At 40.2% G+C, this 18640-nt stretch overlaps 1 protein-coding gene across 2 annotated transcripts in view; it reads left to right on the top strand.

The window, feature by feature from the left end:
* The window catches only part of ADAMTSL3 (ADAMTS-like 3), a 418202-nt gene that overhangs the window by 171278 nt on the left and 228284 nt on the right, over positions 1-18640 (top strand). For both annotated transcript variants that reach the window (XM_011953860.1, XM_011953859.1), the window contains exons 6-7: positions 627-863; positions 12453-12579. In XM_011953860.1, coding sequence (XP_011809250.1) covers positions 627-863; positions 12453-12579 — 364 coding nt within the window. The remainder of the gene's footprint in view (positions 1-626; positions 864-12452; positions 12580-18640) is intronic.

Here is an 18640-nt window from a genome sequence, read left to right as displayed (position 1 = left end):
GTATTTTTCGTAGAGACAGGGTTTCACTGTTTTGGCCAAGCTGTTCTGGAACTCCTGACCTCAGGTGATCCGCCCGCCTCAGCCACCCAAAGTGCTGGGATTACAGACGTGAGCCACCGTACCTGGCAGCTATATTGCTTTTTTGTATCTGTTTTCTTTAATTACGAAGTTTGACATATCAAAAGTAGATTTTTGATGAATAAAGTAACACTTTTCTCAACTAGTATCTTGCTGTGGAAATACTGGTGGGCGGAATCAGTAATTTGGTAAAAAGATCAATGAGTCATCAATATTTGTACAAACACTTTTTATTGTGAGAGCAACTGAAGGCATTTACTTAGAATTTATTTGCTTTTGTTGTAGACAGAATTTGAACAAGCTATGTTTTCTGCCATCCATCCTACAGCCAGTTGAAGGCAGGTACTTGGTACCAGTGAAGATATGGGAGGGAGCCTGACAGGGGAGGAAAGACAGATGAATTAAAAACAACAATGACAGGGAATTAGGTGACTCCCAGATAGAGGCAAGTGGGGTGTGGTCTCATGAGATTCTGGTTAACTTATTTCACTTTCTGTTGGCCTCTCTCACTGGGTGATGTGCATGTGGCCTTTTCCCTCTGTCCCCAGGACTGCCCTCCAGATGCAGAAGATTTCAGAGCCCAGCAGTGCTCAGCCTACAATGATGTCCAGTATCAGGGGCGTTATTATGAATGGCTTCCACAATATGATGATCCTGCTGCGCCGTGTGCACTCAGGTGTCATGCACGAGGACAAAACTTGGTGGTGGAGCTGGCACCTAAGGTACTGGATGGAACTCGTTGCAACACGGACTCCTTGGACATGTGTATCAGTGGCATCTGTCAGGTAAGCACACTTTCCTCCCGAGCCCCTGCTTCGGGGATGTGCTACGCCTACTGTCAATAAACAGAACACTTTTCTTCTGCACTTTTGTTCATGCAGATGAAAATATTTCTATTGGCCATGTACAGTGGCTTACACCTGTAATCCCAGTTTTGTATTTTTGTACACCAAATACAAATACAAATTATATTTTTATCCCAATTTTGTATTTTTAGTACAGATGAGGTTTCATCATGTTGGCCAGGCTGATCTTGAACTCCTGACCTCAGGTGATTCACCTGCCTCAGCCTTTCAAAGTGCTGGGATTACAGGCATGAGCCACTGCGCCTGGCTATAGATTAGTGATTCTCTAACTTTAATATGCATCAGAATCACCTGGAGGGCTTGTGAAAACAGAATGTTGTGCTCATCCCCCAGAGTTTGTGATTCAGTAGGTAAGGGATGGGGCCCAAAGATCTGCATTTCTAACAAGTTCCCTGGAGATACTGAAGCTGTGGGTCTGGGGAATACACTTTGAGAACCACTGTTTTGGAAGAGTAATGCTGGAGAGTCTCTTATTAAATTAAGCTTTCTTATTAAAATTAATTCTTTGTTTTGGATCTTTGGGAATAATGATTTATTTACTGAAAAACTAACATGAATGCATTCCAGCAGATTTTTCAGAGTGGTCTCTGCAGAGCTATGACAAGTGTGACTGAGACATAAACCTCAGTGGCTTGTAATTAGTGTAAGGATTCAAGACACTTTAGGCCGGGTGTGGTGGCTCACCCTGTAATCCCAGCACTTTGGGAGGCCAAGGTGGGTGGATCACTTAAGGTCAGGAGATCAAGACCAGCCTGGCAACATGGTGAAACCCCATCTCCACTATAAATACAAAAATTAGGTGGATGTGATGGTGTGTGCCTGTAATCCGAGCTACTAGGGAAGCTGAGGCTGGAGAATCACTTGAACCCAGGAGGTGGAGGTTGCAGTGAGCCAAGATCACGCCACTGCATTCCAGCCTGGGTGACAGAGCAAGACTGTCTCAAAAAGAAAAAAAAAATTAAAAAGACACTATGACAGGTTGTGAGGCAGGGATGGCAGGGAAATTACAGGATTCTGCATCTATTCTTTTGACTTCTGAAAAATGTTATTTAAAAATAATGAACGTGTCTAGTATTTCACCTACTCTGTTGTGCTCATAACAAAAACAGTAGTAACAACAGCAGACAAGCAACCTGACCACCTACTAAGTGTGAAGCACTACCAGGAGTTTCAGACTTAAAGTGCTCAAAGGTGAACCTTCATCCTGCTTTTCAAACTAGCTTCAACTTTGTTCATTCCTTTATCTAAAAAATGGCTTCTAGTTGCTCATCCCAAAACTTTGACATCATTCTTGCTTTTATTTCAACCCACACATTTGATCCATTGCCACGTCCTGTCAATTTTCCCTCCAAAGATTACTTTTAATTTAGCACGTCTCGCCATCTTTACTGCCTTTCTTGTAGCCTAAGTCCTTATTAGCTAATCTAAACTGCATTAATAGCTTTCTGTTCCGTTCTCCCAGCTCCCACTATGATTCCCTCCAGTTTGTTATTCACACAGCAGCCAAAGTGATTATGTTAAAAGGTGATCAGAGCTTGTCATTCTTGCATTCCCCAAAGCCCCTCAATGGCTTGTCCTTGCATTAATGATGAAATTGAGGATCTTGTCAGTCTCCTGTAGGCTCTTCCTGCACTATCCACCTCCCTGCCCTTTTAAAACAGACTCAATTTCTTTCTCTCTCTTTTTTTTTTAAGAGACGGGGTCTCACCCTGTCACCCAGGTTGTAATACAGCAACATGATCATGCCTCATTGCAGATTCATCCTCCTGGGCTCAAGCAATCCTTCTGCCTCAGCCTCCTATGTAGCTGGGACTGCAGGCATGTGCCATCATGCTCAACCAATTTTTTGTTTGATTTCTGTAGAGATGGGGTTCTCACTATGTTACTCAGGCTGGCCTTGAACCTCCCAAAATACTGGCATTACAGGCATGAGCCACCATACCTGGCCTGACTCAATTTTTAGAGCAATTTTAGATTCACAGCAAAATTTAGTGGAAGGTGGAATTTTCCCATAGGACCCCCTTGCTTCCTTATATGCACCGCCACCCCTGCTATCAACATTCCCCACTAAAGTGATACAGTTACTACATTTGATGAACCTACATCGACACATCATAATCACCCAAAGTTCATAGTTTACATTAGGTCCCACTCTTGGTGTTGTAAATTCTATGAGTTTGGACAAATGTATAATGACACGTATCCACTATTATAGTATAATGCAGAGTAGTTTCACTGACCTAAAAATCCTCCATGCTTTTCTCTTTCATCCCTCTCTCCTCGCTAACCCCTGGCAACCATGGATCTTTTTACTGTCTCCATAGTTTTGCCTTTTCCAGAATATTATAGAGTTGGAATCATATAGTATGGAGCCTTTTCGGATTGACTTCTTTCATGTGGTAATATATTACACATTTCAGTTTCCTCAGTGTCTTTTCATGACTTGATAGCTCATTTCTTTTTTTTTTTTTCATTTAAAACATTTAAGAGAAAAATTAAATTAATGGAATGTTTCACAAATTTGCATGTCCTCCTGGCACAGGGGGCATGCTAATCATCTCTGTATCATTCCAATTTTAGTATATGTGCTGCCGAAGTGAGCACAGTAGCTCATTTCCTTTAACACTGAATAATATTCCATCGTCTGGATGTACTGCAGTTTATTTATCCATTCACCTACTGAAGGACACTTTGGTTGCTTTCTACTTTTGGCAAAAGGTCAAAGCTTACCATGTAATTCTTCCATTTTATAAACAGTCCATTGTTGCCCTTTATTGCCATCAGTTAAGTTTTGGACTCTTTGACCAAATGATAATAGTAATCCTTCTCAGTGGGATTATGCTTTTGTTTTCTGAGTTCTTGACCATGATCATGCATTGCTTTTATAATTAAAATGAATCGTTATTAAAAGCAATTTAGGTTGGGTGCATTGGCTTCTGCCTATAATCACAACACTTTGGGAGGCCAAGAGAGGAGGATTCCTTGAGCCTAGGAGTTTGAGACCAGCCTGGGCAACATGGGGAAACCTTGTTTCTACAAAAACTTTTTAAGAATTAGCTGGGTGTGGTGGCCCAAGCCTATGGTCCTAGCTACTTGCTACTCAGGAACCTGAGGCGAGAGACTGGCTTGAGTCCAGGTGGTCGAGGCTGCACTGAGCTATGATTGCACTACTGTACTCCAGCCTATGATAGGGCGAGATCCTGTTTCTAAAAAATAAAAATATAAATATAAATAAATAAAAGAAATTTAGTCTGGGCTCAAGGAGTGCACTCTGGATAAGGTGATGTTTGGACAGTGAGGTTTTGAAAATTTGAGTAAACATTAGATAAACGAAGGTGAGGGAGAATGGCAAGCAGAAGGGACAGGAATGTAACAGCAGGTACAGATGTGTTTAAGGGTCCAGGAGTACATTCTGAAGAGTTGAGGTGAGAATACCCATGGAATAGTGCTAGGAGATGAGACTACCAGTGGAGGTGGAAACCAATTGTTAACTTATTCTGAAAGTTGAGAGAGGAGCTATTTCATAATTTTATAAAAAATTTTGGCTTGTCTTTAGAAAGGTCATTTCAGTGGCAAAGTGGCAGGTTATTTGCAGAGGACAGGGATCTAGCCAAACAACAGAAGGTCAAGTATGGGATAACAAGAACTTAAAATAAGGCAAGAGATAGGATGAATTAAGTGGAGACAAATTCTAAAGGTTAAGGATGCATTTTTTTTTTTGTTTTGAGACAGCATCTTGCTCTGTTGTCCAGGCTGGAGTGTAATGGTGTGGTTACAGCTCACTACAGCCTTGAGCTCCTGGGCTCAAGTAATCCTCCCAACTTAGTCTGCACTCCACCCCCAAGTAGCTGGGACTACAGGAATGTTCCACCATGCTAGGATAATTTTTATTTTTTGAATTTTTTGTAGCGATCAGGTGTAACTCTGTTGCCCAGACTGATCTCCAACTCCTGACTTTGAGCAACCTTCCTGTCTTGGCCCCCCACAATACTGGGGTTATAGACGTGACCCACTGAGCCTGGCCCTGGAAACAGATCTTTTAGGACTGAATGTTTGGTTGGATATGGGGAGCGAGAAAATGATATCTAGATTTCTGATATCATGATTTAACTAGATAGATAGTGAGACCATTCATCAAGACAAAATATTGGGTTAGAACCTGGGGCATGGGCAAAGGTGATGAGCTAGATGTGCCTGTGAATATTAAGTTGATATATGAATTTAGAGCTTAGGAGAGAAATCTAGACTAGAAATATAGATCTAGGGCTGTCACATGGTTAAATCTAATCATCTAATGTCCTTGGGGACTGAGTAAGAAGGACAGGTTGTACTCTTAAGTACAGAGTCCTGGTGCCCATGATTGATGGGACAAGCACAGGGAGAGATGCCCCTGATGGGGCATTAATTTAATTTAATAATTTAATTGTGGAAGCATCACTCTAATCTCTGCCTTCATCTGCACCTCACCTCCTCTTGTCTATCTCTATGTTTTCCCCTCCTTTCATAAGGACACCTTCATATGATTTCATCTCAACATCCTTAATTACATTTGCAAAGATATTTTTCCAAATATGGTTACATTCACAGGTTCTAGGTGCCATGTCTTTTTTTGGGGAGAGTGCACAATTCAACCTACTACACATGGTAAGGAAGGAATAGGCTGAAATGAGTAGGGATGATGAGCATAAATCCATCTTTGAAAAAGTATGAATCAGAAGAATAGAGGGAAAGATACAACTACAGCCAGAGGGGGATATCAGGTCCAGGAAGAATGTCTTCAAGATCAGAGATACTTGGAAAAGCACTGGAGCAGATGCAGTTTTTAGGGTACCTGAAGCATATATAATTAGAAGGGCCCTCTTTATTTATTAATTTTTGTGACAAGGTCTCTGTCACCCAGACTGGAGTACAGTGGTGCTATCATGGCTTATTGCAGCCTCAACCTCCTGGGCTCAAGTGATTCTCCCATCTCAATGTCCTGAGTAGCTGGGACCACAGGCGTGCCACCACTGGCTAATTTATGGCAGATTCTTACATAGACATCCTTCCCAGTTGCAGTCCAGCTTCTCCTCCCCAACTCAAACACTTCAATTCTCAGCAACTCTCAGCATTTGTGGGAGCCGAGACTGGGAACAGCAGGTAGGCAAGACAGAGGGAAAAGGAGAGAGTGGTTGACTGTGAAACTTAAGCTTCATTAACTTCACGGTAAATCCATGAATGAACAAGTATATATGTTGCCAGGCAGGTGGGTGAGTGGAGTATTGACTGAGAGGTAGAAATATACAACTAATGCAGTGAAGTTCCTGGGCTCTTCAAAGGAGTTGATAACAGAAACAAAGGAGACAGATTGCCCATGGACAAGGAGGAGGGACACCTCTTCCCTTGAGGCAGGTAGGAAGGGTGAAATATGGGCCACTGATCAGTTTGTATGGGAATGGACAGGAGAGTGAGATATTGTTCGATGGCCTCAATTGAGTGAAATATAAAGCAAAGGCATCTAATCAGAATGAGGGGGCAGGATTTTGAGGAGGAATGAGAAATTTGAAGATGCTCTGAGGAAAATGGAGATGACAAAATGTGGTTAGAGAACAGTGCCCTATGCAGCTAGAGGGAGTAGAAAACCATTGCCTTTAGCACAGTTGGTGTGTGAAGCTGAGGTCGCTTTGACTTTGGGTCAAGGTCATGGACCTGCTTGGTGGCTTCCTGTGATGAATAGCTGTGATCAGGACTGTGTAGACTTCAGATTTAGAGAGAACTGCATTCGGATTCAATTTCTACAACTAATTAACTGAAGACCACTTGGCAACTCCCTTACCATCTTTGAGCCTTGGCCTTTTCATCAGGTAAAAAGGAGATATTATCCTCCTTGTAGGTCCTGTTTTAAATTCATTTTTCCACAAACCAACATTCCAAGTGCCCAGCACAATAGCTGATGCACAGGAGGCCTGCAGTCAACATGAGCTCCCCTTCCCATATTTACCCTTCTGCTTACTGCTTACCACCCCCGTTCTTATTAATGGTCTAAGTCCAGTTGCATAGTTGGCTCCAGGAGTTTCCAGGGTTTAAAGGGGCTTGCAGAATAAAGGTGGTTTCAGTATGAATTAGTCCATTTTAAATGAGTGCTTCTCATCACTTTTTTTCTGATTCTAATGAGTAAGCCAGTTCTTTGGGTGATGAGGAGTGATACTCTGGTTGCTGAAAGCTGGATGCTCTTTTGGCTAGGTGATTTGAATTTAATAATTATATGTACTTCCTAAGAAGTGACTCAGACACTTCTTGGTTGAATTCAGTGTCTTTTCTTCAACAGGATAATGTTCACATAAATTTCCTTTCTTGTGCCACGTGGCCATGGGCATCAGTTAGGTAGATTCAGTGTCTGGTGAGCACCTACTTTCTGCTTCCTGGTGATTCTTTCTGCTTGCCTCAGGATCACTGATGTGAGCCATAATGACTACTTGGCATAGACTACACGTAAGTCTTGTAAATGTCTGTGTAGTTTTCTCATTTAAATGAACCTGTCACAATGCTCTTGGGAACAACTTTCCATTAGCCTGAGCACAACAGACAGCCTGAGACAGCAGTGCTCACTGAATGAAATTTGCTTCTGCTTTGGAGGTCTGATTTTTATTAGAGGCATAACCTGGTTGGTACCAGCTCTGCAGACCAAATCTGATTTGTCATTCATGTTTATTGAATTCCCTGATAACTGTGCAGATGAAGAAACCACTTAGAATTTAGAATTAAAATAAAAATAATAGCAATTAACACTGGGTGCTTAGCCCAGGTATCAGGCGTTGTGGAAGCCCTTTACTGTTAGCTCATCATAATCCTATCAAGTAGGTACAGGATTTATTCCCCACTTTGTTGATAAGGAAACTGGAAATTGAAGAGGCTAAGTAAATTGCCCAAGTTGTACAGTATCTTAGTCAGTTTGGGCAGCTATCACTAGCTGCCATAGATTGGGTGGCATATTAACAACAGAAATTTATTTTTTACAGTTCTAGAGGCTGGGAAGTCCAAAATCAAAGTGCTGGCAGATTCAGTGTCTGGTGACAGTCTGCTTCCTGCCTCCTGGTTCATGGAGGCTGTGTCCTTACATGGCAGAAGGGATGAGGGAGGTATCCAGGGTATCTTTTATAACGGTACTAATCCTATTTGTGAGGGCTCCACCTTCATCACGTAATCACCCCCACAATGTTTCACCTCCTAATACCATCACCTTGAGGGTTAGGTCTCTGCATATGAATTTGGGTGCAGACACAAACATTCAGTCTATTTCTATTGCACATAGCTAGGAAGTGGTAGAGCTGGAATTTAAACCCAGGGAACCTAATTCCAGAAACCAATGTCTTAATTATTGGACTATACTGATAATATTTTTTGTATTGATACAAGTATAGCTGATGTTTGTAACTGAAAATGAGGTATAATTCGGTAAAGAACAGTCAGTTCAAGAGATGATTCATGCTTAGATGGCTTAGTACAGAGATTAAAAGTCAACTGTCTACACACTGCTCCAGAGAGAAACTGCTCAGATGTAGTCACATTGGGTGGTGACTGTGGTGGTGAACTGGAGGATACGTGCTCATTGTGAAGGGGGCAACTATGTATAAACACGTTGGAAGTTTTGTTTTGTTTTTGTTTTTGTCAAGAGAAGCCAGAAAACTGGATTTTAATGTGAAACTTCCAATTTTAAAAACCATCTTCCTGTTAATAACCGTGCTTTATCCATTAATGGTTAAATTATAGTCCTGTATAGTATAGGCTGGATTTTCCTGCAGTAACCTACAACCCCCAAAGCTCAGTAGCTTAAAACAATTAAAGGTTACTTCTTGCTGATACCACTTGCCCAACAGCGGTTGACAGGAGCCTCAGCTCTTAGAATGTCTGGGAGACTAAGGTTGAGGTAGGCTTTATTTGGACACATTTTGAACATAATAACTTCAGTAGTGCAAGGGGAACATGGGACTCAGACACTGACCCTTGAATCTTCTTATAGAAGTGACACAGATCAATCACTGAGACTCATATTTCATTGGCCAAAGTTAGTTAATGACCACACCTAACTTCAAAGGGAGTGGAGAAGTGCAGACCTTCTGTGAGCTGAAGGAACCAAAATGTTTTTGAGTATCCCTACTGACTACCACAGCTCCATATACTCTGATTTTTAAGACAGAAATGTCAGATTTTTCCCCCCAAGTTAGAATCCAGTTTGCAGGTATTTCAAACAGTTGATTAAAAAAAAAATTGTTTTGTTCTTGAATGATTAAATTTGACTGCTCTGAAAAATTCATATTTTGCTTCATTTGGACTAGTGCCACTTATTTAATTGTCTTTTAGCTGATTAGGAAATCATAAGCCGGAACTGTGAAATAATTTTTAACTGAAGTGATGATATTTATAGATGAATATTTATTCCAAAAGGCACTACTCATATATTTAAAATATTTGTTTATGTCATCCACTATCTTGTGTGACTTGTCTCATTAACTACACTGTAAGGTAAGAATCTTATGTTATTAATTTATACTCTGTAGTGTCTGGCAGTATATAAAATTGTTATTTAATAGATGTTAATAAATTTTATTGATATATCTGTCAATTGGTAGTTAATAAATCACTGTAATTAGAGATCATGACTTCAGACGATGTCATAGAAGCTGGAAACACTTCAGGCAATTTTTTAGAAGCTGGTTATTGTTGATTATGATGGGATATGAAAGCCAAAATTCAGTAGCCCCTCAATTTCAAAGGCATTTCTGGCTTATTCCGTATGAATTACAACGCAAGACTTTCTTTTCAAATATCATTTTTCTGTGATGTTTTCACATGCTTTATTTGGTTATAACATTTGGATGAATTGTAACTTTACAAAAATTATGAAGCAAATATAAGTGCTCAGGGAGGTATTCAATTGCCCAAGGTCTTACAAGGCCTTAAACACTCTTCAAAACAAGCCCCTCCTAGGTCCTAAACCCACACCCTTCCTGGATGACTAGATAGAGAGTGATTCTCCTTCTCATGAAATGCAGAGTGCTCAGGGACATGAATGTGTGAAGACAGAGCTTGGCCCAGGAGCAGTGTTTCTATAATTTAATGGTGGAATTACTCCCCTTGGAGAAAGTTGCATGAACACAAGTTACTTATTGATTGAATCTCGACCATGCAAGTGTGTTTCCAAAATCAATCACTCTTAAGTTGTTCCACATGTACTTGTAAATATTAATACAATGGCCTGTGTAACTGGGCTTTTGTTGTCTATCTGCTGATACTTAAGGTAGAGGAAGTTGTAATGTAGTGTTGATTCTGGGTCAGATAACTTGGGTTTTAAAACCATTACCAACACTGTATACTAGCTGTATAATATTGGCAAATCATTTACTCAGTAATGTTTAGATTCCTTATTTATAAAATACAGTGAAAGGTATCACCTACATCATAAAATTGCTCTGAAGATTAAATGAAATAATGTGTACAATATTCATGACATAATGCCAGGTACATGGTAAACATTCAATAAAAATCAGCAGTTATTAATATTGTATTACCATCTTTATAAAACCACATAATCAGGATTAAAGGATCTCAAAAGTCATTGGATAAAACCACTCATCCAATAATTTAATCCCCCCTACAATTGTTCCACCAAGAGGTCTCCTAGACTATGACTGAATACTTATAATTAGATAACTCTGACTTTTCAAACTTTCTCATATTGAACCAAATTATGCTTAAACTTGTAGCTTTCACCATTTGGAAATACAAAGAACAAAAGTAGACCCTTTCCTCATGATAGCTCTTTGTGAATTTGAAAATATCTCTAATCATAAGCTATTCCCTAAACTTCCTTGGAACTTACTACCTTTCCCTGAAATTTTCACTTGGTCTTTCTCTTTCCCTTCGACACCAAAATGTTGGAAAGAATAGTGTATAAATAATTGTCCCAACTTCCTCTAGTTTCATTTCTTCTTCAACAGCTTGAATATAGAGTCTAATTCAACAACTCTCCAAGCTGAAGCATGGGGGCTACCCAGGAGTCAAGATGAAAAGCAGAGAGAAATAATAACATTGGCCGTCTTTTATTGAATCCTTTATAATGTCTGAATCATTATACTAAGAATTTTACATATGTTTTCTCATTGAATCCTCACTAGGCCCTATGTGAAGTATATATTGGTATTATTCTCTCTATTTTACTGTTGAGGAAAACGAGTCTCTGAGAGTTTGAATTTTTTAACATCCTGCAGCTTAAAAGGTTGGTGGGTGGATCCAGGTTTGTACGTGGGTGTTTTCTTCCTCCAAAGTCCCTGCGCTTAAACACCAGGTTTATAAATAAAGTTAGATGAATATGGGAAGGAAGAGATAAACCATCAAATCAGTTGATATTATCGTCTTTTACACATTATGTAAAATATATGCTTACAAAATAAAAAAGAAATATAAGACATGGCCTTTTTTTCTCATATAAGCAAGCCTATAATCTAGCAAATACACATAAAAAATGTACACATAAAAAATGACAAGGAAAGATAGCAGTATAAACACATATTTTATATGAGACATCTCTCCTTTTAGTTCCTTTTTATATTTTAAAAATTGTTTATAAATATATAGATATGACAGAGGTGGAGATACATAGGCCTAGGTACAGCTAATGATAAAGATGAGGAGCTATAAACATATAGATAAAGACTATAGACAGATATTAATATAGGGATATAGGGATATAGGTATTTAGAGATAGAAGTAAAAACAGAAAAAAAAGATAGTTAAAGTAAAACTATGAACCAGAAGGTTGTACATGAAATTTACAACAGTGCTTGTTTTGGGGAGGAAATGAAAGAACAGGACAAATGTAGGGCTAGGGAGAGAGGAAACGCCTGTCATGTTCTGTTTATTTTATATACATAAAAATACCTAGACTGGGCAGTGTGGTACATGCCTATAATCCCAGCACTTTGGGAGGCCAAGGCAGGAGGATCACTTGAGCCCAGGAATTCAAGACCAGCCTGGGCAACATAGGGAGACCCTGTCTTTTCATCACAATTTAAAAAGCTGGGTGTTGGGGCACAGGCCTGTGACTCAACCTCCCAGGCTTAAGTGATCCCAGCTACTTGGGAGGCTGAGGTGGGAGCATCACTTGGGCCCAGAAGGTTGAGGCTGCAGCGAGCCACAGTCCCACTATTGCACTCCATCCTGGGCAACAGAATGAGATCTTGTCTTGAAATAAAAAAAGACAGAAATGTGAGTAAAAATATAAATAGAAAAGGGAGGGGGTATGGAGGGACAGCTTCAAATCTTTATTAATATTTCAGCCTTGCATTAGAATCATATAAATGATACTATCCTGTAAGACATTATATCATTTACATTTATAAAACTATGTTCTCATAAAAGAGAGCCAAACTATAAATTTAAGGATTATATCACAACTAAGGTTCCTGAAATGAAGGGAGCTCCCCATCCCCTGGTTTTGGGCACCACTGACCGCCATGCTTCTGTTGGCAGGCAGTGGGCTGTGATCGGCAACTGGGAAGCAGTGCCAAGGAGGACAACTGTGGAGTCTGTGCGGGTGATGGCTCCACCTGCAGGCTCGTACGAGGACAATCGAAGTCACACGTTTCTCCTGAAAAAAGTAGGTTTTAAAACCCAATACGGTATTACCGTCATACAAGATATATTTTAGACCATCTATTGCTAGAATAACATTTTCTGAATGCTAACCTTTTTTAGTTGGAAGTAGCTTTTGTACCAATTTTCTAAAAGTGAAATTTCTTCCAAAAAGTGTGTATCAAACTTTTGTTCCCATTATATCTTCAAAGAGGACCTGTTTCTTTGAACCTTTGCCAGTGCAGGGTATTACTGTTTTAAAAATATATATTCGCCAATTTTTCAGGTAAATTGTGAAATAATAATTTCTTTTATTTGTCTTCCTTTGACTGCTAACAAGGTAGAAAATATTGTCATGTATCTATTGACCATTTATACTATTTAATTTCTCAGTTAGCTATTGAAGCCATTTATCAATTTTCCTATTTGGATGTAGATCTTTTCCTCATTGTAGAGAGCTTTTAATATATCACCAATGCTAGCATTTTTTCTGTCGTATCTATTTCAAATGTGGGTTCCAGTTTGTTAATTGACTTTCAATTTTGTGTAATCAGAGTTTCTAAGTTTCTAAGTGTTATGTATTTGGAAATTTCCATCTTTTCATTTTAATAATATCTGTCTTTTAAAACATCCTTTAGTTTGGGGATTCAGTAAACTTTTTCTGTAAAGGGGTAGATAGTAAATATTTTAGACTTTGCTGACTGTATAGTCTCAACTACTCAACATAGCTGTTGCAGTGTAAAAGCACACACAGACACCTGTAAATAAGTCAGCATGGCTACATTCCAATGAAACTTTATTTACAAAAATAGACTGAAGGCTGAATTTGGCCCTCAGGTTATACTTCATTAACTGCTCCTTTAAAGGAAACAAAAATTATTCATGTGTATTTTCTGCAAGTACTTTTTGGGTTTGTTTTTCTTTATAATAATTCTTTCTGAATACCCCATTGTTGGTGGTATTCAGTTATAAGTATAGGTGAGTTCAGCCAAAGATTTAATTTTAAATCTTTTATTCTTTTGAATTTAGTTTGATGTAACTTATAAAGTTGGCATCTTACTTATTTTCCCAAATGGGGAAAGCATTACGGGGAGGGGTAGAGGGTTTTTCAGGCAGAGGAAACACAAAGTTCATGGCATGACACTGGAGAAGAACCTGGGTTTTTTGAGGAACTCCTAATATATTGTTCAGGCCTGACTGTACATTGAATAGGATAGAAGGTAAGACAGAATGGCATTTGGAGTCAAAGACTTCATTATTGTGTTTTATTTTTCAGATTAAATGGAGCCATCAAAGCGATTTAGGCAGTGGAGTGATATGGTTAGGTTAATGTTTTAGTAAAATAATTATGGTGGCATATGGAGGCTGGATTTACCTGTCAGATGAGCTTGGAAGCAGGGAGTCCAAATAGGAAGTGTCTTTCAAAATATTCAAAGTGTTTAAAATAATAAGGCCTTGATGTAGGGTAGCATGGCAGGAGATGTAGAGGAAGGAACAGGTGGAGAGATCTTTAGGATGTAGAATGAACAGACTTTGGTAATTCTTTGAATGAAGGTTACAAGAGAAAAGAAGCAGCTTGAATGGCCCAAATTTTCCATTTTGCACAGCTGGGTGGATATGTTTGCTATTCATTTGGGTAAGGAATTCATGAAGAGGAGGCAAGTATCAAAGGTGAGAGTCCATCTCCCTGAATTTTATTCTCTCCAAAATTTTCACCCTGTAAGTATCCAGTGCCTAAGTATCTTTCTGATGCCTGCAAACAGATGTTGATTGTATTTTGTTTGTGGTTGGAGGGTTTATCTGAAACATGCTAGTTTATCATGGTTGATAGCAAAACCCCTTGTTGGTGGTATTCAGTTATAAATGTAGGTGAGTTCATCCAAAGAGAGTATGTAGAATATAAGAGGAAGCCAATAATTGCATCCTGAGGAAAAGCTGAAGTCAAAGCATTTAGCCAGGGAAGAAGTTTAAGGGAATCCAACTGAGAAGGAATGAATAGAGTAAGTAGGTAAATGCAGAACTTAGCAAGAGCAGTACCATGGACCCCAAAGGAATAAGTAATTTCAAAAATGTGATGGGGGTGGCCAGCAATGTTCAATGCTCTTATGAGTTCAACTGGAATAAGGGCCTAAAAGTTTGTCTTTAGCAATTCGAAAGTCATTTATGATGTGAACAAGCCTGATTTTGATGAACTTCAGGCTGAAATCAAAGCTTGATTGCAATGGGTTGATGCGTGAAGAGAATGTATAGAGGGAAGGATTTGCTCAGGACAAGAGGATGGGAACAGACCAACACCCTGTCAACAACTGGATAGCTCTACAGGGTTGGTTGGAGAACACCGTGAGGTGTTCCAGCCTATTGCCTTTATTTGGCTCTTCATTAGGAGATAGAGTTGGCCACTAGGAGTGAGAGCTCAGAGACTTGAGCCTGTTCCCATGAAGGAAAGAAGAAGGAACCATCAACAATAGTACAAACATAGAAGAGTAACTGTAAGGGCCTAGCTGAGATTGGAAACCGTGAATTCGTGAAGGTTCCAATTTTTGGACTTCATGAAGGAGGTGGCTTTGAATGGTGGTATATCAATGAGGAATGTATTCTACTGCAAATCACAGAAAACTCAACTTAGAAACATTGGAGTTTATAAATCTTTTCTAACAAAAAGCCTGGAGTAGGCAGCTAAGGCGGAGGATGCTGTTTTACTGTGTCTTTCAGGAACCAGGCACCGTTCTCTCTTCTTCACATCCTTAGAGGGTGGTTTTTGCTTATGTGGGTACAAAGTCATTATTGGACATTGAGATGTTACATCTACATCCCAGATAATAAGGAAGAACATAGTGTGAAAAGCATTTTTTAAATACTGTGTTCTTTATTCAGGAAAGGATATTCTCCCCAGGGAATTTTGCTTCATTGACCAGAATTATGGTGTGTGACACCCTGGCTTCCAAGGAGGAAGGAAACCAAGTAGTTAGCATTCTATCCATTTGGTTATTACTAATATTGATCAAATGCTTTATAATTACCAAAGTTCTCTTCAGACATATCATTTAATTCTACCAGCATGCTTATGTTATAATTTGGATAATGTCTCCTACCTGTTTTACAGATGAGGAAACTAAGGATGAGAAATGTTAAGAAACATCTCCCATAATTAATTATGAAAGGAAATATTGGGAAGTGGTTAAGAAATTGGGGTCTGGAGCCAGCCTTCCAGGGTTAAGTCCTGGGTCTGTTGCTTATGAGCTGTGCAGAGTTATTTAAGTATTTCACTTCCATGGGTATCTTGGATCTCTAATTTTAAATTGGGAATAACAACAGTACTGCCTTTGTAGAGATGTTGTCAGGATTTAAAAGATCAACCCATGTTGAGAACTCCAAATAGCATAGTAACTAGCGAGTACTCAGTAAATGCTACCTGCGTTTTTGTTAAAAATATTACTCATTGGGATCCCAAAGGATGTCACACTGATACGGGAGGTGGGCAGGAAATTGCTGGGTAGAGAAGGGCAGGGTCCCTGGCTAGGGCTCCGCCCTTGGGTCTGTGCCCACTGGCGTGGGTGAGGACAGGGACTCTGTTTTCGCACCCAAATGTTGCATTTTCCAAGACCACTCTGGCCTGCCATGCCCCCTATTCTGTGCCTGTAAAAACCCCAAGACCCCAGCGGTCACACACACAAGTGACTGGATGTTGAGAGGAACACACTGGCAGAAGAACACACAGACGCCGACAGGCCATTGACAGTGGAACGACACAGATGCAGAAGGAAATTTGGTCAAGGGCAGATGGACGAGAGCCCAGCTCCTAAGCGACCCAACTCCAGGGGAAGACCACTTTCCCACTCCATCCCCCTTCTGCCTCCCCACTTATCTGCTGAGAGCTACCTCCCTCCACCATTCAATAAAACCTTGCACTCATTCTCCAAGCCCATGGTACTGGAAAAAAAGTGGATCGTACATGCGCTTGGACAATGAGTGCAAAGGTTTATTGAATGGTGGAGGTAGCTCTCAGCAGGTGGATGGGGAGGCAGGAGGTGGATGGAGTGGCAAGGGATACAGAAAGCCCTGGGATACAGAAAGCCCTCTGTCCTGGAGATGAGGCAGAGGTTCTAACTGAGCTGATTAACAAGCCACCTGTGGACAGCTAAGCTGAAAGAGCCCACTGTAACACACGCTGGAACTTTGGGAGCTGTAAACACTCAACTCTAGGCACTGACCTGGGGTTGGAGCCCCAAACTCCCTATAACCTGCCTGTCTGCATGCTCCCACTAGGGGCTTGAGCTGCTGGGCACAGAGGAAGCAAGCCACTCCCCCTGTTGCACGCCCTGTGAGGGGGATAAGGGAACTTTGCCCCTTTCAACACATCTTATATACTTTAAGTGTAAATGTGGGTGTTTGTAAACATATTTGAAAGTCAACAATCAGTCCATCTGGGGATTGATTTTAAGAGAGCTACTACTTGGTATGGAGGAAAACCTTGAAAGTGTGAAAACAGAGTGAATTGTAAGACAAACCAAAGTTTTAGAACTCAGATCAGTGAACACAGTTTAAAGAGACAGGCTATACCAAGAAGTGTTCATTCAGGAAGCCACGTGGTTGAGAGGAGTAAGGGAGAAAGACAACAGCCAGATAGGGGTGTAATGGAAGTATGTAGAGTCAGTGTTGGCCTTAGAAAGTTTGGAAATCTCATCAGAAAATACCTCGCTTTGTCAGGGTCCAGGAAAGATTAGAACCTGAGAAAATTCTAATTGAACCAGAGTAGACGCCAAATGAAATTGTGCCAAAGGGCAGTCTTATTTGGAGAAGTGTGCAGAAGAGGTACTGAAATGCAAGGTAGTTCATTATTCTCTCTCTCTTGATTTTCAGCTTTTGGATTACATATGCTTTTGAGAATCTATTAAAAGTTATGCATTTTCTTTCCAGGAAAATTCATGTGTACTGATAAGCCCCGGATTTGCCATTCTGATTTTTTTGTGAGGTTCTCAGACCCCTGATGCCTGTTTAGGACATTCCAGGTTAAGAACCCCTAAAATGTCCAATTTTTAAAAATCAGTTCCTACATAGAAAGGGGAACTGGAGTACACAGACAGATCCTTCAGTGCAGGGCATGAGTGACATGGTATAAGCCAGGAACATCCCACAGGATGTTCGTATGCATTTTATCAGGTTTCATATGCATGTGCTTGAGCTAAGGCTAAAGGTAGCAAAGATTCCTGCCTGTATGAAAACATAGTCCTTCACCATCTTGATTCTAATTATGGCCCCATCATGTCTGTTACAGCTCTGGAACTGACCAGCTGAAGCTGTTTTTGGCTGGGCTTTTCCCTAGGCCATATGGAAGCACTTCCCTATAATCATTCTTTGTGTGAAAGAAATGTGGGAAATGAAGCCATGTCTCCTCCTGAGTGTGCATCACTGGAGCCTGCAGAATCCACACAGCTCCTACATCCATACCTTGCCAAGAATTCATTCCGATCTTCCCTGGGACTCACCCTGAGTCAGGACATGGCAATGAGATGCTGTTGGCACAGCCCTGCACTGGAGAAAGTGCACAAGACTGTACACAGGATATCATTTCTGTCATGCAGTGAGGCAGACACAAGGTGTAAGAACCTGGAGCCAAAAGCTTTGCTATGAAAAAAATCAGAAATTTATCCAGATACAACACACAGATTTCCTGTTCAGAGGGAGGAGGAGAGAAACAGAACTAACAACCAACATAAACAGCTTTGGATATTGGAAAAGGGAACTAGAGGCCACTCAGTTATTAAAGAGAGAAAGCTCTAAAAACAACAACAAAGAAGCAAACATATCTATTTGGAGAGTCTTGACTTGGCATTTAGAAATTTAGTTGTATTTCCAGGTTTGTTCCTTATTTTGGTCTTGTCCTCATCAGGGCACACATGTGTGAGGCAAATAAACAAGATCGGCTTGTCTATTCTAAGCTTTTTGTCCATTTTTACATGGTGGCAGCCAAGTGTATTGATACGGTGATACCTAAGGCCAGCTGGGAACACCAGCATTTTGCTCAAGTTTTGACAGTATGAAGATAAACACACACTCTTCTTCTTTTTTTTTTTTTTTTTTTTTTT

Source organism: Colobus angolensis, unplaced genomic scaffold (genome assembly GCF_000951035.1).
Source record: "Colobus angolensis palliatus isolate OR3802 unplaced genomic scaffold, Cang.pa_1.0 Scaffold376, whole genome shotgun sequence".
Taxonomy (NCBI): Eukaryota; Metazoa; Chordata; class Mammalia; order Primates; family Cercopithecidae; genus Colobus; species Colobus angolensis.
This window is presented reverse-complemented; position numbering and strand designations above follow the sequence as displayed.